The sequence below is a fragment of the Alexandromys fortis genome, unplaced genomic scaffold, assembly GCF_014885135.2.
Source record: "Alexandromys fortis isolate MF-2015 unplaced genomic scaffold, M_Fortis_MF-2015_v1.1 scaffold_18, whole genome shotgun sequence".
In the NCBI taxonomy this organism is placed as follows: domain Eukaryota; kingdom Metazoa; phylum Chordata; class Mammalia; order Rodentia; family Cricetidae; genus Alexandromys; species Alexandromys fortis.
Window position 1 is genome coordinate 13,666,184 of NW_026067897.1, and position 26,505 is coordinate 13,692,688.

The following is a 26,505-nucleotide window of genomic DNA, read 5'->3' on the forward strand; positions in this document are numbered from 1 at the left end:
CCACCCTTTTAGGCTTGCTGTGCGGGGCTCCCGTACTCGAACTCTGGCCGCAGTGCTCGCAGGGCAAGTGCATTTACCAGTTGCACCATCAACGGGTTATTCCATGGGCTTTCGAATGTACTTTCCGTTGCCCTGGGGTAGCCAGATCCCAGTCCACAAAGCACCTTTTCAGCACAGGAACATTGAACTGGTCATTTTATTCCTATCTTGGACTGTGGGAGGATGCTGTCATAGTTACCAATTTTATGTCTACTGCAGCTTTAGTTTTTACACCAAACTATACCCATGTGTCTTAAGTTTCCATTTCTAAACCTCAGGCTGTTGCAAGTTTTAAACAGTAGTCAACCTAATGTATCTTTTCATTTTCTTTATTTTCATAGGACCTAGAAGAATTATATTATGAGAAGGCATCAGACAATATCATTATGAGATTAATGGCGTTGTCATTCCAGTATAGCTGTTGTTGGATAATACTGTATCCCAAGGAAACATTAAATTCAGAGTAAGTAAACACTCTTCCTCCAAAGCCATGTTCATAGTCTTCCTCAGTCCTCTTTGCACACAAATGTTCATGCCAAGTCCACTTAGTCATCTAGTATGCTTTAAGGGGGGGTCGGGGATGGAGGCAGGGTATTGGAGAGCCAAGAACTCTGCAGATGGCACATACTGTCCTGGACATTCTGTTTAGATCATCCCCTCAGACCCTGTCTCACTGAGAATTATTATTTTAAGTGTTTTATTTCTTTGCAATCCTGGGCTTGTTTGCTAAAAGACAAATCATTTTAAACCACTTCTAAAATCCTGTTAATACACTGACTACGTAACTCCTTCATGTACTTACGTCATTGGTGGGCTTAACGAAAACTTTAGAAAATGCCATGGCCAGACAGTGGCTTGAGTCATCATTGTATTTATCCTTTCCTTTACTGATAAGCATAATAACCATTTCTTCTTTATTCTCTGCCAGCTGGCTTTTCTCTTGGCCTCTGTACCAGCCTTTGTCTCTGGAGGTCCCTGCCTCAGGACCGTCAGCAGTGCGTTTGTTTATCTTTCGCTGCTCTGAGGCATTTAGGACTGTTGCAGTGGTCTGTTGCTCCAAACTCCCCAGGTCTGTGACAGAACTCCAGCGCCTTTGATCGTCCACCTTTCTAAGTCCTTTCCCTGCCTGTACAGCTTCTTTGTGTCAGTCTCTGAACATACTTATCTTTGGGTTCTCTCATTGTCCGTCATATCTACTACAACTTTTGTCGGGATCTGTCGGTATATATTACTACATTTCTTTCTGCAGCCTTTTTGGGAATTCCTGGAACAAATTTCTAAATCTTTACTAAACATTTCCACCCTTATATTCCACAACTCTCAAATTAACATGTTCAGATATGAACTGACTGTATAGTCTCTGTCCCCTCCAAGCCTGTATTTCTTCTTCCCTGCCCTTTAGCAGTTTTATGTTCTGTCTGCCCTGCATTTATGTTAGCTCAGATTCTCACTGTTCATGTGGATTGTTACACTACCTGTTGTTTTTGTAGCTCTACCTGTCTCTCCCTGTTCCTTTAAGTGGTGTGTCAGATACTTGGTTGATGACCCTAAAACCAAACTCTGATTATTCCATTCTTATGAAAAGCCTTTACTGAGAGGCTAGAAAAATAACTCTGTCAGTAAAGTGCTAGGCACAAGGAACTGAGTTTGAATCCAAAGACCTGAGTTCAGAATCCAGAACCCATGTTAAAGAAAACAACAATAACCAACAGGCATGGCAGTGTGCATGTTAATCCCAGTGCTGGGGTGCTCCCTGACCATTCAGCCTGGCCTGCTTGGCCGGTTCTATAACAGCAGTGTGACAGCACCTGAGAAATGACGCTTGAGATGTTCACTTCAGACTCTAAGCAGGACACGGTACTGAAGACCTTTAATCCCAGCCTGCTACATAGCAAGCCCTGTCTCCAGAAGATGAAGACAGAGGAGAAGGAGGAGGAGGAAAGGTGTTAACTTCTGACTCTGTATGCATGTGTATACACACAAACATCACATGTGTGCGCACACACACAGTTTTTACTGAGTTCCTAGCTACCTACTCAACACAATACAAAATGTGACCCATATGTGTGAGATGTCGGGATATGACGCACCTGCATTTCCAGGCTGCTTCTTCCCTGCCCTCCAGTTCAGCCAGGTGCTTTCTGCTATCACCCACTTCCTTTCTGCTTCTTCAACTCTTTCTGCTACTGAAACTGCACTCAGGTTTGTTTTATCTTCCGGACGTGTCCCAGGTACTGTTTTCTGCTCCGTCTTTCTCAGAGCTCCCTCTTTACACTTTCCATCCTAAGAACCGCTTAGCTCTCTGTTTCTTCTGTATTTTGAGTCTTTGGAGCACACTGCTTTCGGGTGATAGGTGCTCAGTAGTTCACTGAATGAGTCAGCCTTTCCTACCAAATTGCTAACCGGTGTGACTCGTTTTTATTCCTCTAGTACCGCCTCCCACCTAACTCACAACAGCTATGTATTCTTTAAACAGGTTGTTGAAGAAGGAATCGATCGATACACTTGGCATTGCCTGTGATTTTTGTGAGGACAGAAACGAACTGGAGTCTAAGAGTCTGAGTACCTTGGCTCTTAATTCCTCTTCTATTAGCAAGCAGCCCCAGCAGGTCATTTAACATAGTGGGCCCCTTTCACCTGGCTACAAAATAAAATCTCACTTTGAAGATTAATAAGGCCTATAAAACAATTCAAGTCTGGTGCCTGCTTATAAATCATTTTAAGCTTTATCCAAAGCTTGCCAATTTTTTAGATAAATTATTTACTTGGAAGTTTTCTAAGGCTGTTTTCAGATTGCTGTTCATCTATCGTATTGTGGTTCAGTTGAAATGCAGGGGAGAACAGCAAAGATCCCGACCTATTTTTGCCTATCATGTAACATTCTGAGATAGCTTTATTTTTATCAGAGTATATAGTGTGATCATTTATTTGTGATATTATCATAAATATAATTATTTCCAGAATTCCAAGTTTCATAGTTCTATTTTATTAGATAATTGTAACCTTTTTCTTTCTTTCTTTTCTTTTTTTTTGGTTTGGTTTTTTGAGACAGGGTTTCTCTGTATAGCCCTGGAACACTCTGTAGACCAGGCTGACCTGTTTGTTTAAAGGTGGGATATGTGGTACTAGAGGAATAAAAACGAGTCACACCGGTTAGCAATTTGGTAGGAAAGGCTGACTCATTCAGTGAACTACTGAGCACCCTCTCCTGGGTCAACATTCACATCTGACCTGTCAATAACTATAGAAAGGGGCAGAGTGCTTCTTCTAATGGAGCAGCTCATGAAAGATGCCGGTACCTGGCTCTGGCCATGTTTTATCTGAACCTACCACTTTGACCCAAAGATGGAGCATTCTCTGTGTCTAACTTTAGGTCACACAGTCGTCCCTGGAGATGAGAATGGAGTGGGTCAGCTCCTCTCGTCAGCCATCACCTCCCTCAGCACACACCCTCAGCATCCCTAGATTTAATAGTGTGCTCAAGGACAGGAGGTGGAAATGCCCTTTCCAGACAGGGGAAAGGAAGTGCAAGGAGGTGGGACGTGCCTGCAGCAAAATGTCTGATGCAGAAACATGTAATAATCTCGTTCTTAGGTACCATCTCACACCAAAGACACTCCATCACCTCGCGCAGATTTATGCAGCCTTGGTTTCCTCTGGTCTTAAATCTGAAGAACTGGATGTAAAGGTATTGTTTTCCTACGTATTCATAAATACTGTTCATAAACTAAAATTAGACTTGAACTCAAGTGCCCAGTGAGAAGAAACATTAAACAGACACAATTCCTTAAGAGCCGATAAAAAGCAAGGTAAAATTATTAATTATATTTATCACTACACTTCTGTTTTAAAAGCTTATATGTGTTTTGCATGAACATACACACACATATAAATTCACATAAAATAAATACGTGGCAAGAACTTTAAGCCTGGTATAGTGCACACGACTGTTATCTTGGCACTCAAGAGTTCAAAGCCAGTTAGGGAGACTACCTCAAAAACCAAACAGTAATGAATGTTTCTAGTTAATTTAAAATCAAGCATAGTTAGAACTTAGTTTTGTTTTTCAAAAGGTTTTTTTTAGAACTTTTAAAAAACATGTCAGGATATGAAGAAAAATAAATGTCCCTTGATCAAAACATGTTCTTTATGCAAGATGTACTGAGATTTTCTGTCAAGACATTTTGATAGGGTAATGTGTACTGATGATCTATAATCTCCTTACTTGGCCACTTTTTAGGGTCCCACTCTAAAACTAAACCATTTGTCTGAATTTTTCTGTTATTATTTCATGCTTTTTAAGAACTCAGACGTTCCCACATCCTTGTTGTAGTTTCTGAGTAGTTCTTAAAATCCTTCTGACATGTAAGGTCTGCACCTATATTATAGCAGCCAGTTGACAATCTCCACCCGAATATCCTGCAGATACCTCAGACTCTGTGTCCCTATGAAACTTCCCGTCCTCCACCAAGCTTGATTTAGGACATTTCTGTTCACTGGTGTGGGCCTCTTTGTACAGTGGCAGTATCTCTGGACTCAGTCTCCTTCTACGCCCACCTCTGCTTCTCTGAGTTCAGGCATGCATCACTTCTTCTGAAGAATTTTAAGATGCCTTCCCAACTAACCAGCTTTTCCCTACCTGTTCCCTCCTCTGTCATTTGCTGGCACACGTTCCATTGCTAGGATGCTGCTGTGAAAATCCGCTCACAGAAGTGTGCTACTGGAGGTGAGGGGGCGTGTCTGATCACGTCTGTACTCTGGGCACTCAGCATGATGCCAGATAGACGGTTATTGATAAATACTGTCAAGTTTTCTTGCTTAGAGACCTTCCATATCTTCCCTGCTTCATTCAGAATAGAGTCAAATTCCGGTGGATTCAGAATTCAGTCCCTGGGTAATCATGTCCTCCATAAAGCCCTACAGTCATACTCCACCAATGACGAGATACTATCCAGTCTTTCTTCCCCCAGGATGCTGCTGTCCATCTCCTGGAGCCAGGTTTCAAACACTGCTTCTGTAAGGGACCCTGCCCAGGCACGCCCTCTCAGAGTAAACATGGCCCTCCCCATTACACCTTTTACCTCTATTATGGGGTAAGGTGTTCATTGGTGGTGGTTTGGTTTTGTTCTGGAGACAGAGTGTCACTGTGCAGTGTTGCCCTGGCTGGCCTTGAACTCACAGAGATCCAAGTACTGGGATTAAGGTGCACACCACCCCTGGCACAGGTTTATTTACGTACTCTCCACTCTGAAAGGTAAGAACTAAGTCCTCTGTAAACCCGGGCAGCTAGCACAGTGCTTCACACCGAGCACCTGCTAAATAGAGTCAAGTCAGATCACAGCCTGTTAAGAACAGGAAGAAATGATCCTTTTGAAAACTTAAATCTCATGATACATACTACCCACAAAAGTAAAATTCTTAGAAAAGTTACCTTTAAATAAGCGAATGACAGGTGCAAATGTGTCTTGTTTATTCAAATGAGGATTCCCTGCTTGGTTAGCCTTTCCCGAGCATGTGGTAAAGAATTATATGTAAAACATGCTATCAGTAAAGTGGCACTGTTGAGATCCAGGGACACGGTCAGTCCAGAGACGGTGTGCCCTGAGGACGGCGTGTGAGGATAAAAGAGGAGTGTGTGCAGGCGATCCACTCTGAACAAAAGTCCGCTTCTGATGAAAAGACTCCAGGTGCTTTTCAAGTCCATCCTAAAAAGTCGTCCAGGTTTTCTGTTGTTCTTACAATGTTGGCCTTGTTAATACGCATAGGTGTGCCGCTGATCTGACTTTATGTTGTTATTATACCAGGGCTGAGGGAAGGGTGGAGCTTGGCAGGCAGAGTCTGCAGAGCACTGACAAAACCGTGGGTTCAGTCTCCAGTACCACATCCTGCAACGCCATGGCACTTGGGAGATTGGGGCAAGAGGATCAGAAGTTCAAGGTTGCCTTTGGCTACATAAGGAATTCAAGGATAACTTGGACTACATGAGACCCTGACTCAAAACTAGGAATAGCCAGGGGCTCCTGACCCATATGTGTTATGTATGTATTAGAATGTATTGCTACTTTATCTAGTTACCATGACTTTTGTCTCTTAGAGAACATCAGTATATTATTAGCTCTCTTTTGTTCCCAGCCATCTTAGCCATAAAAGAATTACCTGGAAGTCTAAGGACATTCTCTTAACTTAAAAGAAGGTATTGGTAGTGCTATCTAATTTTTAGATATATTTCATTTGTTAATCTTTTTTTTTTCTTGTGGTACTGGTGATCCAATTCAAAGCCTGGTGTGTAGTAGGCAAACAAGCATATAGCACTTAGTTATATTCCTAACCTTCTAATTTTAAAAGATTTCTATGAGTTTTTTATGAACTCTCCTTGCAGATGATATATACACATATACAAATAAAGAAATAAAGCTTTTTGAATCCTCTTGAATTCTTAGTCTGGGCATGAACCCCAGAATTCTCATTCTGATAAATTACTGCAATATTCATTACCATCATCATAAAATTTTGTCTTTTAGAATAAATTTTTGTTTAAATGAAGGTGCCTTGTTTTCCCCAAATCATCTAAAACTAACAATGAAATAAAGTTGTGGTTAAACAGGATATCTCTATACAATGTGTATATATCTGTGTAAGCTTTAAAAAGTTCTCTTTTACAATATATGCACTCCAAAAAAAAAAAGTATGTGCAGAAGTTTTATACTTACTATCCTGAAACTAGCTCATAGCTGTTTTGTGAAAATTGTACCCTTTTATCATGTATAAGATTCAGTCCTAAGAAATTAGGTATCCCAGGTACAGGCTCTTCACCTAAGCTGTGTCTCCAGCCATTGTGCTGTCTCTTGAATCCCCATCATACACAGATTCTTATTTTACTTCCCTGTGTGGGCTCTGACTGTGACGAGTCTTTTCTGTTTCTCCATCCTGCTCCCAAATCATGACACAGAGACTTGCTAATTATGAACGTTCAGCCTTAGCTCAGACTTGTTCCTAACTTGCTCTTTTATTTATGTTCTATCATGTAGTATTACCTCTCTCCATCTTCTTATTCCTGTTTCCTCTTATATCTCTGCCCTTCTTCTTCCCAGAGTCCTCTCTGTCCCCAGAAATCCTGCCTAACCTCTTTCTAGCTATTGGCCATTCAGCTTTTTATTACACAGTCACAGCAATACATCTTCACACAGTGTACAAGTACCCACAGCACTCTGGCTCTGTTGCTAGGTTACTCCCAGGATTACAAATGCAGGAAATAAAATTACAGTTGGCTATAAGCTGTCATGTGGGTGCTGGGAACTATACCTGTCCTCTGCAAGAACAGATGTTCTAAACCACTTAGCCATCCCTCCTGCTCAGAAGTTACACGCACATGTAAACATGCGCGTGCATACACACACAGACACACAATTTTGGCAAGAGTGTCTTAGAATCAAATAAACTAAAATTAAATGAACAATTACCAACTAGAATGACTGCTTAAAATCAAAACATTTAAAATGCATTTAGTGATTCCTTTTTGAGAACTGTGTGTATGCACAGAGCGTATTTCGATTGTATTCATTTCCATTCTTCTCCCTAACCCCTAGGTCCACTTCCTCATCCCTCCAAACGTCATGTCTCTTTTTAATAGCCCACCAAGTCTAATTTGTGTTGCACACATATTCGTGTGTGGCCGTCCACTGGCAGTGTGGTGGACCTAGTGGGGACTACATTCTTTAAAAAAAAAAAAAATTCTCCCTCCCCGAGAAGCATGGGTTATCAGTAGCAGCTCAGCGAGGGTGGGCTTGTGAGCCCCTCTCTGCCCAGGCTGGAATGTGGACTGACTGGATTGCTCAGGCAGCGTCAGCTGCTGTGTTTGAGTGCAGCAGGCCTGTCGTGTCCAGGAGATGCTGTGGTGCCTATTCCTGACCTCTGGCCTTATGGTCCTTTTGCCCTCTCTTCTGCTATGAAACCCGAGCCTTGGGGCAGGGGTATGGTAGAGATGTCCTGTTTGTGCACTTTGACCAGTGTGAGTTTCTTCACTAACCACTGTCTACTAATACAAAGAGACTTCTCTGAAGAGGTGAGAGCTGCACTAATCTATGGGTAGAGAGACGTGATTACAGAGGGCAGTTTGAGATTACATCCACTTAGCAAAATACCAGTAGTAGGTTCCCTGGAGCCTATGATTTCCCCAGCCATGAACCCTTGTCCAGGTTACGGTGCCAAGTATGCTCCTGTAAGCAGGGCTTATGCCTTATTTTTTTAGCACAATTGTCAAATTAATTTATAAGTATCCTTCATGTCTAAGTTTGTTTTTGAAAACTATTGCACTGTATTTCTTATTCTTATTTTCAGTTGACAACTACTAGAAAAAGCAAAATATTAAATATTACCAGTGATTTTCAAGTTGCTCTTCTATAAGTGAAATATAGCACTAAATAAATTTTAAAACTTTATAAGTAAATGCCAAATTAAAGTGAAGAAAAACTTATTCCAAAAATTAGAAAATATGGCACAATATTGAAAGAAAGAAGGAGCTAGGTGTGGGGGTGCATGCCTTTAATCTTAAAATTCAGGAGGCAGAGACAGGGAGATCTCCATAGGTTCAAAGCCAACCTGGTCTACATAACAAGTTTCAGGATAGCCAGGGCTACATAAAGAGACCTGTCTCAGAAAAAGAGAGAGAGAGAGAGAGAGAGAGAGAGAGAGAGAGAGAGAGAGAGAGAATGAATGAATGAATTGATTTGGTTATCCTCACAAATGAAAGCTCTTGGGTTTCAAATACACACACTAATAAGTTATATATAAAATGATGATTAAAAATTCGTTACTCAGATTTTTTCCTTTATCTCAAACTGTTTCTGAATGCTACATCTTACTTCCTAGTATTTTCCTACAATCTAACATATGAAATATTTTTTAGCTTATAATTGCCCCAGGAGTAGAAGAGACTGCCTTAACAATCCGACAGATCGCAGACCACAATCTAATGACGTCCAAGAGAGATCCTCATGAGTGGTTGGATAAATCCTGGGTTGAAGTTTCACCATCTAAGGTTACTCTTTCTAAATGTATCCATTAGACATGTGCAAGGCAAACAAACGCTAATACCTGAATTCCCTTCCTGATAGCATATTTTTTCATGCTTCCCAAATTGTTATAAATTCAATGACAAAATTTTCATCTGTAGACTAAAGTAGGTCCCTCTCACAAGCCCCCTGCCCGAGGAAACACCACACTGTCTTCCAGGAAGAAATGCACCTGCTTGATTTTCCGTGCATCAACCCCCTGGTGGCTCAGCTCATGCTGCACCGAGCGCCTTCGCTGCACTGGCTGTTGAGAGCATCGCCTGCTGAGCTTCAGGAACTCCTGCCCCAGGTTCCAGTCAAAGTCCTGAAGGTGGGTTAGGAGAGCACAGGCTGTAGTCTGTAATTCCCCTTCCCATCTCAGTTAGCGTCTGTACCACAGGCATTTCCAGGGATGATGTCCAGCTTTGTTTGGGGCATCACATAGGAAAGAAACCATTTACCTGAACTATGTTACATCTGGAATTGCCATTAGCTATACATTTTAAAGCTATCAAAGATAAATCAGTACAGCATTTTAAAGCATTTTAAAAATCATTGTATTCATAAATATTCAATTAATATGTATTTACATTATCCCTTCCAAAATTCCTGATGTCTTTTACCATAGCAGGGAAGGGAATTTTAGCTTTATTGATATTTTAAATTCTTATCAAGGAATTTGCATATAATTTGTATAACTAAATTAAAATTCACCGTATTTGTTGCAAACCTAAAACATCTCTAAAAACAGTTTATTAAAATTCCATTGCAAACTACTAGAAAATAGATGCAAATTACAATGATCTCTTTTAATGGTGTTTAGTTATTTTTTATGTTAATATGTGTCAATGTAGGATCTATGAATTTAGCTAGGCATCATTTTATTTTCCAAACTGTTATATTAAACTATTGTTTTTAATTTTCAGCATTTTTGTAGCATCACTTCCTTGTTCAAGATTAGTTCTTCCTCCATGACAAAGTCACCTCGAATTTCATCACTTCAGGAAGATATGAATCAGAGCTCAGCTCCTGTCATTCAAGAACACGATGAATATTATTCCTACGAAGACCCGGAAGAGACGGTGCAGGAAGACACAAGTGCTCCTTTTATGGAGCTAAGAGAGAGAATCTGCAGGCCGCCATCTGCAGCATCTCACAGGCAGGCCGGCTCCTGGGACACAGCGTGGAATAGCCCTTTTCTAAATCATAAGGACACAAAGAAAGCATCTTGGCACTCCTTTCCAAGCCAGAGTGATTCGGAATCAGATGTCTTTTCTTTGGGCCTAACACACATAAATTGTGAACCCGAAATGTTACCAGCTGATACTCAGAGGAGAGTTACTCATAATTTTGTGAATTATCCCAGAGCCAAAGGAAGCAGGAGTATGCAAGCATCCAGCCCCATGTTTTTACCAGAGGGCTCTCCATCCCATCTTTATTGGGACTTTAAGAAAAATACTGATCAAAAACAGATGTATTCATTCAGGTCAAGCTGTGGAGCAGAGCAGAGCACCTACAACAAATGGTGCCCTCAGGAAGACGACTTAACCAGTGATCAGCCAGAGTGTCTGTCGGCTGAACTGGAAGATCTCACACACAGACATTCAAATGCTGGGACTGACCAGACTTTCTGGAGAGAACGGCCATCTGCTCCCAGCTGGGATTCAGTCTATGCTTCTGATTCTAATGTAAACCAAAGAGGATTCCATGGCCTTGATTTCTACCACAGAGCTGGGAACTACTCAGGACAGAGAAGGCTGCCTGTATCCTCATCTAAATGGGAAGACTATGAAACACCAACAGGTAACACTAACAGTTGATAAAACTCCTGATTTGTAAGCTAAAGTCGGGGTCTGAGCGATGGCTCCGTGGCTACCAATGCTTACAGCTGTTGCAGAGGACCCACATTCGGGTCCCAGCACCCACTTTGGGTAGTTGATACCACCTGAAACCCCAGTTCCCAGGGATCTGACACCTCTGGCCTCCTGGACACCTGCACATGCCCACATGCCGATACACACACACACACACACAGAGAGAGAGAGAGAGAGAGAGAGAGAGAGAGAGAGAGAGAGAGAGAGAGAGAGAGAAAAAAAAAAAACATTTAAAACGATAGTGCTAGGATCAAATTTCAATGTTTTGTTCTAGTTGCCACACTTAAAGTTCTTCATTAACTTTGGGCTTAAGAGAAAATCAAAGGTAGTGGTCTAACAAAATATTTCAAATTCTCGTAATCTCAAATTAACCATACCTTCAACTTAAGTTTAAAACAGCACTCACTCAGGAAGATCTCTGAGTTTGAGGTCAGCCTGATCTACATAGTGAGTTCTGGGACAGCCAGGGCTACATAGAGAGACCCTGTTGCAAAACAAATAGAAAAACAAAATAAGGCGAAAAAAAGGAAATTTAAAATAAAAATAGCAAATCTGAGTAAAGCAGGTGATCAGGATTAAACAAGAATCAGCCTGTCAGGTACAAATATTGACTTGGCTACTATTAGGGGTGGTGACAGCTCAGTCACTCAGGTGCTTACTGTGCAAGCATGAGGACCTACGTTCAGCACCCAGAACCCACACACAAAAACCTGGCATTGTGGCCATGGCATGGATCCCCAGTGCTTGGGAGGCAGAGACAGGTGGACCCGTGGGCTTGCTGCTAGCCAGCCTATTTGGCAAGCTGTATGCCAGAGATTCTGTCTCAAAAATATAAGGATGGGGCCGGGCGGTGGTGGCGCACGCCTTTAATCCCAGCACTCGGGAGGCAGAGGCAGGCGGATCTCTGTGAGTTCGAGACCAGCCTGGTCTACAGAGCTAGTTCCAGGACAGGCTCCAAAGCTACAGAGAAACCCTGTCTCGAAAAACCATATATATATATATATATATTTATATTTATATTTATATTTATATTTATATAAGGATGGATGGTGCCTGAGGAGGAGGAAGACCCGGGTTTGTCCTCTCGCCTTCACGTGCACACATGTGTAACACACACGTGCACACACGGTGCTAGATCCTTTTCTATGCATTAACTTTACTAGGTACGAACCCATCAGCTTCACTCTGATGGATGTTTTCGACTTGTCTGAACATTTTATCGTTCTCTTTTAGAAAGGATACTTTATTTTCTCAGCGCTTGTGCCTTTATTTCTGTATAATTTCTTATGGCATTGACCTGACTTCTAGAATAAAATGTTCAGACACCATAAGGCATATGAATGTGGCTTTGCCGTTCAGGTAGCCGGGAGTGAGAAGAAAAAAAAAGTTAAACTTCAAAATTTCTCTTTTCATAGGCTCAAAATTTCTCTTTTCATAGGCTCCTTCTAAAGATCAGAGCAGGCCCGGGGGGGGGTGTGAACCCTCACATTCTATATTTTATTAAAAGAGAGCCTCCGAAACCTCACTCTTGATCATCCTCCCCTACTCCCCTGCCCTGCCCCTCACCTCCTGATGGCCCCCTGTGCTCCCCCACCCAGCAGCCTTCCTTCTGCTCCCATATCACATGTATTACTTCCTTTTAGCCCCACCCCTTAAAAGTTTCTCTTGGCCCTCATGGTTCCTTTCCTAGTCTGATGACCTATCCTAACCCTGAACATAAATATACAAATTACTATCCAAGCACCACATGAGAGAGTAATAGGCATGGCTGTCTTTCAGTTCCTGACTATTCACTTGACATACTTTACAGTTCTATCCATCGTTCTTCAAATGTTATGATTTCATTTTTCTTTAAAGCTGAACAAAATCCTGTTGTGTATATGCATAGGGACACTGTTAGTATGGGTCCTCTGTTTAGTTCTGATCTTCATATCAAGAGTCATGCATTTAGCTGATGGTGGTTGTGTGTGTGCACACGCTTTGTTACAGCAGCTTTATAAGTGAACCAGCTCAAACCCCATCCTACTCAAGAACAAATTATCCATGTGACTTCTATAGATTCTTGGACGTGGAGCACTTTCCTATATAATCTCATTCTCTCCATGAGAAAACTGAAGAAAGTGTTTCTAAATTCTGACATTTAAGCTTTTAGGCATATTGATGGAATCCTCAGATATCTATGTAAATTTTAATTAATTTAGTTTTGAATAACTAATTTTATTTTGCATGTGTATGCATGCAGCATGTGTGCGTGTATGTATGAATGTTCACATGTGGGTGCACATATACTGATGCCTGCACATGAGTGTGGAAGCTGCTGTCTGGAGTGAGTCGTTCCTGGTCACCTCCTGTCATGTATTAGGGCTGAGGATAATTTTTACAGTAAATATAGGAGCAGGAATAGACGTGTAACTGACAAGAGTGTTTTAAACATGGCGTGTTAACAATACTGTGGCGCTGGAGAGAAGGCTCAGCAGATGGAAGCACTTGCCAAGGCTGCTGATCTCAGTTCAGCCCTGGGACCTAAATGGTGACAGGGTGCTGACACCAGTAAGTCGTCCTCTGACCTCTATGTGTGCATACACACACACACACACACACACACACGCACACACACACAGAGTTCACATGCAGAAATTAAATCTTTAAATAAAGATGTTGGAATGAAAGCTGAACAGCTAATGTGAGCATATTGATTGTGATATGAATAGTCTCAGTGGTGTACAGAGCCGAAGAAGAGAGCATTGTGTGAGTTCAAAGTCAGTTCCAGTAAGCCTCGAGCTTATTCTAATCTATGAAGATGTGTTGGAAACTTTCTGGAATTAGGAAGCCTGCTGAGTTGCTTCCTGAGCTATTTCCAATGGTTTTATTTAAAAATATCAGAGTGAGGAAAGACTTTAGAGACTGTACAGCTTCACAGAAGAGGATAATGAATGACTCGCATGATCTATGTGTGTGCCGATTTTAAACACAGCGCCATTAGCGACAGGTGCATTCATGGTTTATTATTAAAAGAACAACCATTTTTCATAGTTACTTATCCCAATAAAGTAGTTTCCCTTTTCCTCCTTTTGACAGGCTTAATGTACTCACAAGTACCACAACCCAAAAAACGGCGTCTAATGTATGAAAAAGTCCCTGGAAGAATGGACGGGCAAACTCGGCTGAGATTTTTATGAAGAACAGAAAGGACAGTGCCGCATACCAGAGTCTACTTTATGATAATCCAGTAACAGAATTATTTAGGTTTGATTATGCATAAAAAAACATCATTTTATATGTCCTCAGTGTTCTATCATATATTCAATTTTCATAATATATAATTTGTCCTGTAACTTGGATCTAAATCTGATTATCTGATTTATCAATTAGCTTAATAAACATAAGGCCCAAAAACTATTCAGATGCATGTGTACTTCACAAGCATTTTGTCTTTTCAGATTTGGCTTTTCACTTATATGCACATATGTGGAGGCCAGAGCTACCTTAAGTTCCCAACACAGTCATTGTTAAGATTTAATTTTTCTTATTATTTAAGTTGTGTGGCCTACAAGGCCAGAGCAGATGTCAGTCTTTTTCCCAAGATGAAGCCTTATGTAGTACTGTATTCTCCTTACCCAGCGTAGGGATATAAAAACGTGTTTTCACTTCGCTTAGATCTAGATTCCTATATTTTGGTCACTGATTAAATCTTTTAGTGTTAAACTCCTAACCCATTTTTCTGTAGCTTTTTGTTTGTTTTTCAAGACAGGGTTTCTCTGTGTGGCCCTGGCTATCCTGAACTTGCTCTGTAGAGCAGACTGGCCTTAAACTCAAAGATCCGCCTGCTTCTGCCTCCTGAGTGCTGGGATTAAAGGCGTGTGCCACCACCACCCGGCTCTAGAGCTTATTTTTAATGTGTAAATAATTTAATGCTACGTAACATTAGAAAAACATTTCCACATTATGTTTTGTAATGAATATAATAAATACCAAAATCTAACACTGCAAAAAAGAAAATTATGGAACCGTACTTTTATCGGTGCAAAATTCTAATGGAAGATTACCATAGCAACAATGAAATCAAAATCCATCTGAGTTCAGTTCCTAGAGTGCAAAGATAGTTCCACGACAGGGTGTGTATTAATTCCTCATTAATATAACTGATATTTAAGGAAAAATTAATGAGTATATCTAATTCCCCCTAAGATATTTAGCAAAGTTCAGCATTCATTTGTTTTTTTAGTTTACATACAAATAGGTTTCAGTATGCCATTTTCATATTTCATTTTCAATTTTTAAAAATCGCACTGTTTAATTCAACAGCTTCCAAGGCAGTCTCACTAATCCATTAAGGCAGTCGTCATTCTCCATGTCTGAGAGGAAGTGAGAACAAGAACTAGATTTCCTCGGGTTAACTCTCTGGCCCAGGGTCCCTTCTCTGTACTCTCGTAATGACTTACACACTGCAGATTCCCTTGTGCTGAACCAGCTCCTTCTGCAGGGCATCTTCTCCTAATATACTGCTGGATCTGATCTGCCTACATTCGGGACATTTGTACCTGTACGATGTCTGTAGTTTCTCTCAACTATCTCATGGAGTGTTGCTGAAGGAAAAAGTGGATCCAAAGAGAATTTTGTTTTTAATGGAAATTTGGAGTGCTTATTAAAATCCTTATTAATCGAGATGGAGAGTGGAACATATATAATGCTATTAGGAAAGAAAAGACTGAAGAAATAGATAGTATAAAATTTCAGACAAGACTAAACAGATAATAGAAGCATCAAAAGGACACCCAAGTTATGATTAGTACGAATCCAATCCACTGATATCTGCACGATGCTGAGAATTAAGGGGGGGCTCAGCTAACGGCTTCCATCCTCTCCACTGCAATCCGACCAGTGTTCTTGTTTTTCCACTTATTTATTCATGGGTGAGTGCCAGGCAAAGCTGGTCCAGGGAGCAGCTGTGGCTCGTAATCGAGGCTTGTTTTCCATGTGATGCTAGCATCTGCTTCTGGAGACACTCTACAGGATCTCAAAGCCACATTCCACCCTCTGCATGCAGCGCTCCCTCTCAGCAGCCAACAGAAACCCGCGGCATCCCGAAAGACAAAAGCAAACACAGAATACCGTTCTCGTGGAAAACGATGAATTAGGAAAAAACTTTATTTCCAAATTCTTCAAAGATTATTATAAACACAGACTTTCCTTCTAAAGTGTCCCCAATTAAACCAAAGGCACATCACCCAAATAAGATACTTGTGACATTAGTTCTTACAGGTTATATTATTTTCATATTTTGTTTTTAACCATTTGCAGTGTTCTGAATGTAGTAGGCCACATTTAAATGTTTTTAAAGGTACAAGCACATTTTTAAGACCTACAAAAACAATTGTAAGTTGTAAACTACAGGAAGTAAGGAAAGACCTAACCAGCCTAACCCAGGATGGGCAACCTGACGCTGTACCAATTCTATAGTTGGCTAAGAGCATCTCCCAAGTTTACTGTCAAAGTATGACCATATTTCATTGAGAAATGAAAATGTTTTCCTTTTTTTTTTAAAAAAAAATCAAGATATCAATTATTCCCCCAATTTTATACTTTGTCTTCATTTAGTAATAGTAAATTCTTATGAACAAATTTTATTAAAGTATAAAAATGTTAGGAAAATTACAAATCTCAGTTTTTGAAAACAAAACGTCTCCATTCTAAAATGCAAACCCCCAGTAAGTAGAACATCCCCATTTCCCCGGCGGAGCCACGCAGGTTCTATGGGGTGAGAGATGCAGCTCAGTAAATTTGGAGGTGAGGGTTACAAAAATGGATTTCTGTAGAGTTTGGCTCTAGGACCAGGCAACAGAGAATGGGATTTGGCTGTGGAAACTGTCTTCTTGCGACGTGGGCGGTCATTCTTCCCAGTGTGCTTTCCAGAACTCCTTCCCTGTCAGAGAGAGTGTGGTCAGTTTTCACGTTAGTGAGGGTCACCCATCATTTCACAGGACACCCAATATTCACGAGGTAGAAAATAATACACGAATACAGTAAGACATGCAAACCACACCCTTGGACGAACAGCACACACGGCGGGGTGCTTCGTGAAGGGAGGAACCACAGTGTGGTGCAAGAGTTAACTCAGCAGTCCCAGGCACTGTTCCCTTTACTACAGAAATTGTGCCTGACAGCACAGTCAGCTCCTGATTCAATATAAACAATTTCCTTTTACAAGTATGTGAAAAGATGATCATTTGTTGTGTAAATACAAAATCTGAAATATGTTGGTCTCTATGTTCTTGTCATCTTAAAAAAGGAAATATAGGGAGACAGCAGGCCTTGCACACGCCAAGCTGCTAAGCTGCTCTCCCAACAATTTATTTATTTTGGGACAGTCTTGCTGAGTTAACCAGGTTGGCCTTAAACTTGCCCGCCTTTCATTTCTTTAGAAAGTTTTTAGGTTGGTAGGCAGGTAAAAGTCAGAGACTGCAAGCCATATCAGGAAATGTGGAGGCACGCGCTTTGGCAAGAGCTTCCTCTTGAAAGGAAGCAGCTAAGGTGAAGTGCGGAGGATACTACCTGAGCATGCGCACATTAGCAGTGCCCCGCCTGTCCTGCATGTTCTCATCGAGAACGGACAGGATCTATACTCTAAAAGGGTTTTAAATTCAATTCTTAGATTGAAGCAGCACTACGGTCTGCAGGAGGTGATGAAGGAACCACTGGGCTTGTCAGGAGCCGAACAGGGCACTTGATGACCGTGGGTAGAACTGCCCTTCCTCGGAACACCAGAGGCTGTGAGGTCGGTCATTTCAAGATCCACTCGTAAGCCCGGGATTCTGCAATCATTTGAAACCGGACCTTGCATAATCCCTCCTTTGACATGCCCCCATCCATGTCGACAGGATCTAAACAAAGTACTATTTCCCCACCGCTGGCCTTCAGGGTGAGCAGTTCTGAAACTGTTTGACCTACATTTTATTCTGAATCTGCTGGGGGTGCACCGGGGGCAATATCGGGATTAAAATCTGGAGGTTTGCCGGGCGGTGGTGGCGCACGCCTTTAATCCCAGCACTCGGGAGGCAGAGGCAGGCGGATCTCTGTGAGTTCGAGACCAGCCTGGTCTACAAGAGCTAGTTCCAGGACAGGCTCCAAAACCACAGAGAAACCCTGTCTCAAAAAACAAAAACAAAACAAAAAAAATCTGGAGGTTTGGGTTTTTTATTCCAACTCTGAGTTGTTTCCTGTTGCACCCCGGGTCTCATTCTTGGTCAGGTTTGTGTCTGTTTCTTACTGTGAATTCCTGTTTCTAAAAATGCCTTTGAGAGCTCCTGTTCCTGTTTCAGTCTCTGGACTCAGCGCCCCACAAACACACTTCTCCCCCTTCCCCCACTACTATCACCAGTTCGAGCTCCAAATGCTGACTTCTTATGCAGGTGGTTCTTGGTACGCTTTTAACGCTTGAGATTGCACTTCCTTCTCTAGAAATGCTTATAATTTTAATTTTCCCTTAATGGATTTAAACTTCGTTCTTATTTACCACAAATCAATAAATTTTTTTTTAAAAATGTGGAAATATAAGACCTCAATGCAAAACATTCAAACTTATAATATGCCATTCTAATGAATAAACCTGTAAAAACTCCTTTAGCCCCATACACATACAGACATGCATGCACGCACGCACAGCTACGAAAATCAAGGGAGGAAACCACAGCCCAAGGCAGACAAAGTCAGCCCCTCTGTTTAATCCTTAGTCTCAAGGGATGCAAGTCAGCTGGAAACACCAGATAGCAAATCACAACTCTGGGATGCTGTAAGGGCAGAGAGGGAATGAAGGTCAAGAAATACTGCATCAGCTCAGTTAAAGAGCTCGTGTCTACAAGATGACAGCATGTCAGAGTAGTGCCAAAGAGAGCAGGGCTTCTCTTAGCTAGACCTCCTCCATGTGCAGGAAAAGTACAGACCAGAATCACCCATCAGACAAAGTCTAGCATTTTAACAGGTTGGTTGGTTTAACCTCTGTTGCCCAAATACTCTGGGAAGCTCCCTCACAACGTTATGGCCCCGACTTGGCACTGTGCACCGTAACTCACCAGTCTTCAGAGTAAAGCACAGGACCTGGGCTCCCGGAAGGGATTGCTCCCGGCTGGCACGCCGAGCAGCAGGGCATCCTTGCAGGCATTCTGCATGCAGTACTGCTGGAGCTCCGCGGCTGCCTGCGAGACCTGCAGCAAAGCACAGGGACACCCTGCTCACACCACGCCCAGTGGCGGACACCAGGCAACCCGAGGCGGCGGGACAGCGTCACACAGCGTCATCATCATCCACGGTTCTGCTGGTTTCAGTCACTCATTCCCAGGAAGACTGCAGTCTACGATCGAGTTCTAGGTACACGTGTTTTGCTTTAACAAAGGAAAAGCTGCAACTCTGATCCAGTTAGAATTCCAGTTTCAAGTTTGAACTGGTAAGGAAATGGCTCATTCCCAAGCTCCCTGTACAGAGGTCTACGACTTAAAACCTGGGCTGACAATCTAAGCTGGCCGTGTGAGCAAGGCTGGAGCTCTGTCCAGTCCGTAGCAAGCGAGAGAATTATTCTGCTGTGCTTTTCAGAAAATACAGCCTCCTGGTTAAGAATGAGGTCTCTGGGGCTGAGGGTGGGTCTCAGTGATGGGATGCTCGCCTAGCACAAGCGAGGCTCTGGAGTTGGCCCCTAGCACAGTGCACAAGATTAATAATAGTACTACTGATGATAATTATAATAATCATAATAAATAAATAAATCGTTTTAGCCGTGGCTTGAGTATGTCCTCCAAAGGTGTATATGTTGAAATGTAATTTTCACTATGAATGGCAGAGGCTTGTTTATGTATTTTAGGTACATGAGTGTTTTGTCCACAGGTACATCTGCACACAGGAGAGAACATCAAATCCCAGGAGACTACAGTTACAGATGGTTGTGAGTCACCCTGTGGGTGCTGGGAATTGAACTCAGGACCTCAGGAAGAGCAGCCAGTGTTCTTAACCACTGAGCCATCTCTCCAGCTACAAGAGGATAGAAACTTAAACCATTACGTATTGCATTCGCCTCAAGGCTCATCTTTGGGAGGAGATTGGGATTAGATAAAGTCATCAGGGTGGAACCCCGTGACTAATAACTGGAGGTTCTATCTGAAGGAGGCCCGAGGGACAGACATAGGCATGCATGTCCCCGGCCTCCCATCATGAAAAACCCGGTGCGGCCTTGGGAAGTGACCAGCTAAAAGCCGCCAGCCGGGGCAACCCCTGTAGACCTTGGGCCCTCTAGAACCGTGAGCTGAAATAAAAGCGTTTCGTTATGTTCCTCTGTATGTGGTGCTTGGTGTCTGGCCATAGGAAGAGACTAATACAGTTGTTACAGCTGTTTGCTGTGGGCTTACAGATGCTACCATGCTTCTGACGTGCCTTAGGGATTTGCTCTTAGAGCTAAAAATTTAATTGTTGGTATATAAAATACAATATAACCAGACTAACGTTTAAGCTCATTTTTTCATCAACAGAAGCTCTGATGTTTTCACATTAATTATAACTGGAACTAATGGCTCTATGTAAGTTATTGATTTTCAAAGAAATGCAGAACAAATCATGTCCTGCTTACTGTGTTTCAGGGATGCAGGCGAACTGCATATGTGGTAGGTAGGAGACTCTCCCAGAACCCCTGGAGGAAGGGGACTAACCCGACCCCCACATAAAAGGGATGCTCAGAGAAAACAAGCTAAGAGAGGGGAGCACCTCTCAGTAGGGTCAAGGGAACCCCCAAGCCCTGCAAGCTGTCCCTGCCATGGAGGTTGGGTTGTCCTGCCTGGGTTGTCTGACTCAGCGACTTCTCAGAGGCCGCTCCAGAGGAGGAGCCCTCGAGACAGCGGGCTTTCCAGACCCTGGGAAGGGACGCTAGAAGACTGGCGTCTGCCTTACGGTGTGTCTACGTGTGGGAAGAACACCCAAGGCTGAGCCCTGCAATGGCGCTGTCTAGATTCTGTAATGTGACTCCCTTATAGGGCTGCCCAGGTTCCCCTGAATGCCCGTGTGTGTCATCATCCAGTCTTTTCTCAGTGTAGATCAGAGTCTCTTTCCCCCTGAGAATATTCGCACGCAGAGTGGGCATTTGGTTCAGTTTTCCTTCCAGGTTCAAGGCCCAGTGATATTGAACACTCTGAACAACTCTAGTTTTAGCCCCCTATGTTCTCTCTCCAAACAACCTTCTCTGCCAATAGCAGCCCCACCCAACACCAGTAACTGCTCGGCTTTGGGAAGTGAGGGACCACAACTTCAATTATCTAGGGTGCCTTTGCTTCCTCTTGCACTGACGCACAATGACCACTAGGTGTCGCTGCTCCTTGTGTCGTCACCACTCGCCCTCTCTGCAGTGTGGGTTCAGCCTCTTCCAGCCAGACCCTCAAGTTCCTTGGCTTCTGACCCCACCCCTACTTTCCGGCATACCTCTTACTAAACCCACCTTCTGAATCAACCTCCATTTGCTTTCTGCTCTCAGAATCCTTGGTCGTCGGATGCCAGGGATGGAAACGGAACCACAAGTTACAGGCCTGCTATTACAGGTTGCGACTGCTCAGGTCAGTGAGCCCCTGTGGCCAGCACTTCCACCACCCTTGGCTAGTTCCCGTTCCACGGGCTTAGAAGTAAGCTCAGCTTCCTGTTTCACAAGACTGCCATCAGTCTTGCATGCAGTAACCCATAATCAGAGGAACTCTATACACAACTTCCCTTCCCTCCTGTCCTGGAAGACGCCACCCCAAACCCTCTAGAGTCACCTTACCGCCCTTGGTTTCTTCCCTTGACAAAACTGTGACAAAATAAATAAATCTTTCCTATCAACTCCTAAGCCCCTTCTATTTTTGAAATAATGTATATAAATATATATGTGTATAAATAATATATATAATACACACACATATATTTCCTCTTTAAAACTAGATTTTTTTAAAAAAAAAAACTTGCTTGGCCTCTTGTAAAGTTCAGAGTCGACTAAGCCTGTCCCTTTATCTTGTAAACCTGGTTATCTGAAATCATCCCCTATTCCCTGGAGTAGCACCAAGCTGAGTTACTACACTACCGGCAGAAACTGACTACCAAGACGGTTCGTCCGTTCCTATCCACACCACACATCACATCAGCTGCCAATCACACTCCCAGCCAACTGAGGACACACTGCTGTGTTCAGGAGCCTCCATTGCTATTTTATGGATTTTTTAAAATTCCTTTTATTTTTTTTTAAAGAAATTAAACTATTTTTTTTTCATTTTACATACCAATCCCAGTTCCCATTCCCTCCCCTCCTCCACCCCCTCCACCTACCCCAACCCCCTAGTCTCACGGATATTTTGACTGCTTGTCCTATCTATCTGTGCATCACGCACGTGCCTGGCCTGAGGAGGCCGGAAGAGGGCATCGGGCCCCTGAAACTGTATTTACAGATGGTTATGAGCTGCTGTGTGCGTGCTGGGAACTGAGCCTGGATCCTCCAAAACAGCAGCCAGTGCTCAACCATTGAACCATGCCTCTGGCTTGTTTTTGTTTTTTCCTTCCCTCGCCTTCTCTGGGCAATCTCTTTTGAATTCTGCTACAAATTCTGCTCTTTATCTATTTCATACTCAAATCGTAATGACTTCTTTGGGCCTAGTGCTGTGGGCTTCTGTCCACGCGGCTAAATCTCTCCTGGATATCTCCATTAAAAATCCACAGATCCAAAATGGAACTCATTTCCGCAAACTCTCCCTCCCGATCCCCCCCAGTTTGAGCATCTTTCTTCCCTCTCCCTCTCATTCGCCCATCCAGGGACCTCCCTCCCCATCCCTAAACTGCAGAGCCCAGGCCGCCAGCGTGTCACCGGCCCGGTGTGGACACGCCCACGGGGCCCTCGGACTGGCTGCGTGGTGGGGCGCACCCGTGGGCCTCCGGCGCTGCCCCGGGGGTCGCGCCCGGAGCCACCACCGCGTCCACGCGCGGCTCGCGAGCCCTCGAGGCCCCGGCGCGCGCCCGGCCCGGCAGCCGCCACTTGGGCCGGGCCGCGGCGTCCTGCGAGCGGCTCCCCGGGCGGCGGGGCTGGCACCGGGCTCCGGCTGCCACGCTCACCTTGATTCTTTCCACGCCGGCCTCCAGCTTGAGCTGCTCCACCAGGCGCTGCAGGGCGCTCACGCTGGCCCCGGCGGACATGGCGGCGACGGCTGCGCGCGGCGGGCCGGACTAGGCGGAACCGCGGCCGAGCTGGGTGTCGCCCCGGGGCGGGGAAACCGCCGCGCCCGCCCCGCTGTCCTCGCGCTCGGGTCGCCGCAGCCTCAGAGCAAATCCAATTGGCGCAGGGACGGGCACGGTGGGGTTTCCCTGAAAACGCAAGTTCAAGGAAGTCCTGCTAGTTGGGGCAGAAAAATCCCAGCCTGGCTTCTTTGAAACAGACCGAATAAAATTACACCAGCCCTTTCACTCCCAACAGTGACGTTGCTTCCAGTCTTGTCCCGAGTTTCTTTTTTTACAAAACTGGGGTTAACCTGAGGTTTTGGTTTCGTTTTGTCTTTTTACACTTACTTTATGTCTATACCGCCATTCTTGTACACCATGGTATTTGTCAGTACACACTAAACTAACGGCGGGGGGGGGGGGGGGGGGGGGGGCAATTATCCGTGGTCTTGCTAACCTTAAAAGCCCAGAGACTTTTAAGCAGTGGGTCTAATTACCTAAAAATTACCTTCAAAGCTCAATTCCTCGTCTCCTGGCTCTGCTGCGTGTTAGGTTCATGAGCTTCACTGTGACTAGACTCAGCTGTGCAGTGAAGAACATCCATGTTGTCTTTTTTTTTTAATTTATTTATTATGTATACAATATTCTGTCTGTGAGTATGCCTTCAGGCCAGAAGAGGGCACCAGATCCCTTGTGAGCCACCATGTGGTTGCTGGGAATTGAACTCAGGACCTTTGGAAGAGCAGGCAATGCTCTTAACCTCTGAGCCATCTCTCCAGCCCCTCCATGTTGTCTTTTAACCCTGCCTAGACAACTCAGAACCAAATCCCCTCATTAATTATGGATAACGAGGGAGGTGGGTAGAATTCCCCAAATGGGTCTTCCTGACTTGTATTGAGCATCAGCCTTCCTTTGAACTGGTAGTTCTTGGCCTTTCTAATGCTGCGACCCTTTCATACAGTTCTTCATATGGTGACTCCACCAATCATGAAATTGTTTTTGTTGCTACTTCATTACTGCCATTTTGCTGCTGTTATGAACATAAGGTAAATATTTTTGGAGATAAATTTTTGCCAAGGGGTCGCGACCCACGGGTTGAGAACCACTTCCTTAAATCATTTGCTATTTGAAAAGGATTTGTTGCTGAAGTATCTAATTTCCTGGCTGCTGAGTCCTCCCTCACTGGACCTAAGAGCCATCTAGGAGAAGGTCACACAAAAATCTCACCCAATAGCCAGTCTCCAGTCAGTGAGGAATAATTGGAAGGTCTGGTCCCAGTAAACTCCAGCATGCAAACCGCCATCTCAGGCTCTGTTTTCCAGAAGCATCCGAAACTAAGATACGCAGTCAGATAACACAGAGTGGAAAGTGATTTTTCCAAAGAAAAATTGAGATATTGTTAAAAGTGACAAAAGATAGTCTAGGCAATTTTTAATTTAAAGTCCTTAAGGCAATTGTTCTTAGCATTGCACAACCGGATCATAATTTATCAAATATCCTATTGATAGTTGATGTCCCAGGCCACGCTAAGTATACAACTCGTGCTTTCTGCTCTACTTGCTGCATAGCATGCTAAAAGAAGAACTGATGGCTCAAAGAGTATCAATATTTATGCCGAACCTGGGGGCATGACTTCATTGGCTGAGGCAGGAGTAACTGCTTCCTGAGTGACTGAGTGTTAAGTTACAAACCTGGGGCAAATATGTTAAAGGTGTCTATTTAACATATCAAAGCTGACTTGTCTGCCAGGTCCTCCCAATATCCCCTCAGTCCCTACCTGTTATTGGATATGACAGGCACACCCTCCCCTGTCCTCTACCCTGACTCTCCAGCAGGGGCTGGGCTGCCCTTCCCCCAGAGGCTCTTCCCTATATAATCCAGACATTTTGGTTACCCGCCCCTTTTGTACCTTTGGCCCCCTGGTGCTGGATTGGGTCCCCTCTTTCCTCTAACCCTCTCCTGCATGGCCCTGCTCAGTCTGGTCATGTCCACTCTGGACTCCCCCGAGATATCCCTGCCTCTGGCTATGCTCTTCCGCATCTGTACAATAAACCATCTCCTCCACCATACCCAGGAGCATTCATGGCCTTCCTGGGCTTTTATTTCTTTTTTTCATGATGATAAAAACTGAGTTCAAAAACAATATGGGTTAGAAAACTATCTTTCTTCTTTTTTTCCAAGATAGTTTCTCTGTGTAGCCCTGGCTGTCCTGGAACTCGCTCTGTAGACAAGGCTGGCCCTTAACTCAGAGATCCACCTGCCTCTGCCTTCCAAGTGCTGGGATTAAAAGCATGCACCACAACGCCCAGCAATCATCTTTCATTTTAAAAAAGTGAACATTTAAAACTTTTCTTAGTCTATCTTATGACACGAACTAAGGATTTTCTCAGTGAAAGATGCGTGTCTGTTTTTATGCCACAATTATTATACAAGTTGCATTCTTGTTTATTTAGCTGGGGACTTCACCCCAGCTCCTGGCATAAATTTCATCCCCTGGGAGTTGTGTCAGTCCAAATTCCACTTCCAAGAAAGCCCGCCAAAAAGTGACCTCTTCCCAGGGAGGGTCAAAAAAGCCCGCCAAACGGTAACCCCTCCCCAGGGAAGGTCAAGACCACTCCCGCAGACTATTTAAACTGTGCCCCAGAGAATGAACACATGGTCTCCCCTTTGCCCTCTTCCCCTCTCCATGTTTTCCCGGGGTCACCCAGGAGTAGTGCCATTCATTAAGCCTGGGTATCTTTTAATTCAGTCCGATTTGGTCTGTTTGGGATTATTTGCGTTTGGTGGAGAGGTTCGCTTAAAAAAATACTTAACAATTTCTCCCCACTTCCCGAGGTCACTCGGGAATGCTTTGCTCATTAACCCTGGACTTTTAACTCAGCGTGATCTGACTTATTTCATTGGCAGAGAAACCCACTACCGGGGACTCAACAATACTTAATCAACACCTACAGTCCTTTGACCGTCCATCTTTGCCGTACTTTACTTTACCGTTCTACCAATAAAAACATAAGTGCCAAATAATGTTTCTCCATTCCCTGACCAAACAAGGAGGAATCTACAGAAACATCGCATTATACTGAGCGGAGACCACACAACTGGAGAAGATATCCAAAACCTTTGCAAACTCAGGTGCTGGTTGAAGTTGATTAACTATGGATGCTTTAAAAATAGCCACAGCACGTCTCATGCACAAGTCCTCTCTGCTTCAGACCCCTTAAATTATGCATGCTCGCCCATCAGGGCTGGACGAGTTCAGCAGACTTATGTCATACAACTTTAAATCCCGAGTATTTTAAAAAGGTCCTGTCATCTTACAGGGGAGGAAACCAGGGAAG

The 26,505-nt window shown here is 43.5% G+C and overlaps 2 protein-coding genes across 2 annotated transcripts in view; one reads left to right on the forward strand and one right to left on the reverse strand.

The window, feature by feature from the left end:
• The window catches only part of Shoc1 (shortage in chiasmata 1), a 66,322-nt gene extending 49,571 nt beyond the window's left edge, over positions 1–16,751 (forward strand). The window contains exons 22-27 of the mRNA XM_050164645.1: positions 381–502; positions 3,634–3,727; positions 8,945–9,076; positions 9,271–9,420; positions 10,016–10,892; positions 14,042–16,751. Of these exons, the coding sequence (XP_050020602.1) occupies positions 381–502; positions 3,634–3,727; positions 8,945–9,076; positions 9,271–9,420; positions 10,016–10,892; positions 14,042–14,142 (1,476 nt within the window). The 3' untranslated portion in view covers positions 14,143–16,751. The remainder of the gene's footprint in view (positions 1–380; positions 503–3,633; positions 3,728–8,944; positions 9,077–9,270; positions 9,421–10,015; positions 10,893–14,041) is intronic.
• Gng10 (G protein subunit gamma 10) lies at positions 16,078–23,231 on the reverse strand. Its single transcript, XM_050164741.1, has 3 exons — positions 23,066–23,231; positions 19,033–19,164; positions 16,078–16,886 (listed from the first exon to the last, which is right to left on the reverse strand). Exons 1-2 carry the CDS (start codon positions 23,144–23,146, stop codon positions 19,039–19,041), a joined length of 207 nt encoding a protein of 68 aa, XP_050020698.1. The 5' UTR covers positions 23,147–23,231; the 3' UTR covers positions 16,078–16,886; positions 19,033–19,038.
• Between the last annotated feature and the right edge of the window lie 3,274 nt (positions 23,232–26,505).

Excerpts from the sequence above, each read along its gene's own strand:
- Gng10 (XM_050164741.1), bottom strand. The coding sequence starts at position 23,146 with ATGTCCGCCGGGGCCAGCGTGAGCGCCCTGCAGCGCCTGGTGGAGCAG. Across the intron at positions 19,165-23,065 it reads CCGGCGTGGAAAGAATCAAG|GTCTCGCAGGCAGCCGCGGA; the intron begins GTGAGCGTGGCA and ends GCTTTGCTGCAG.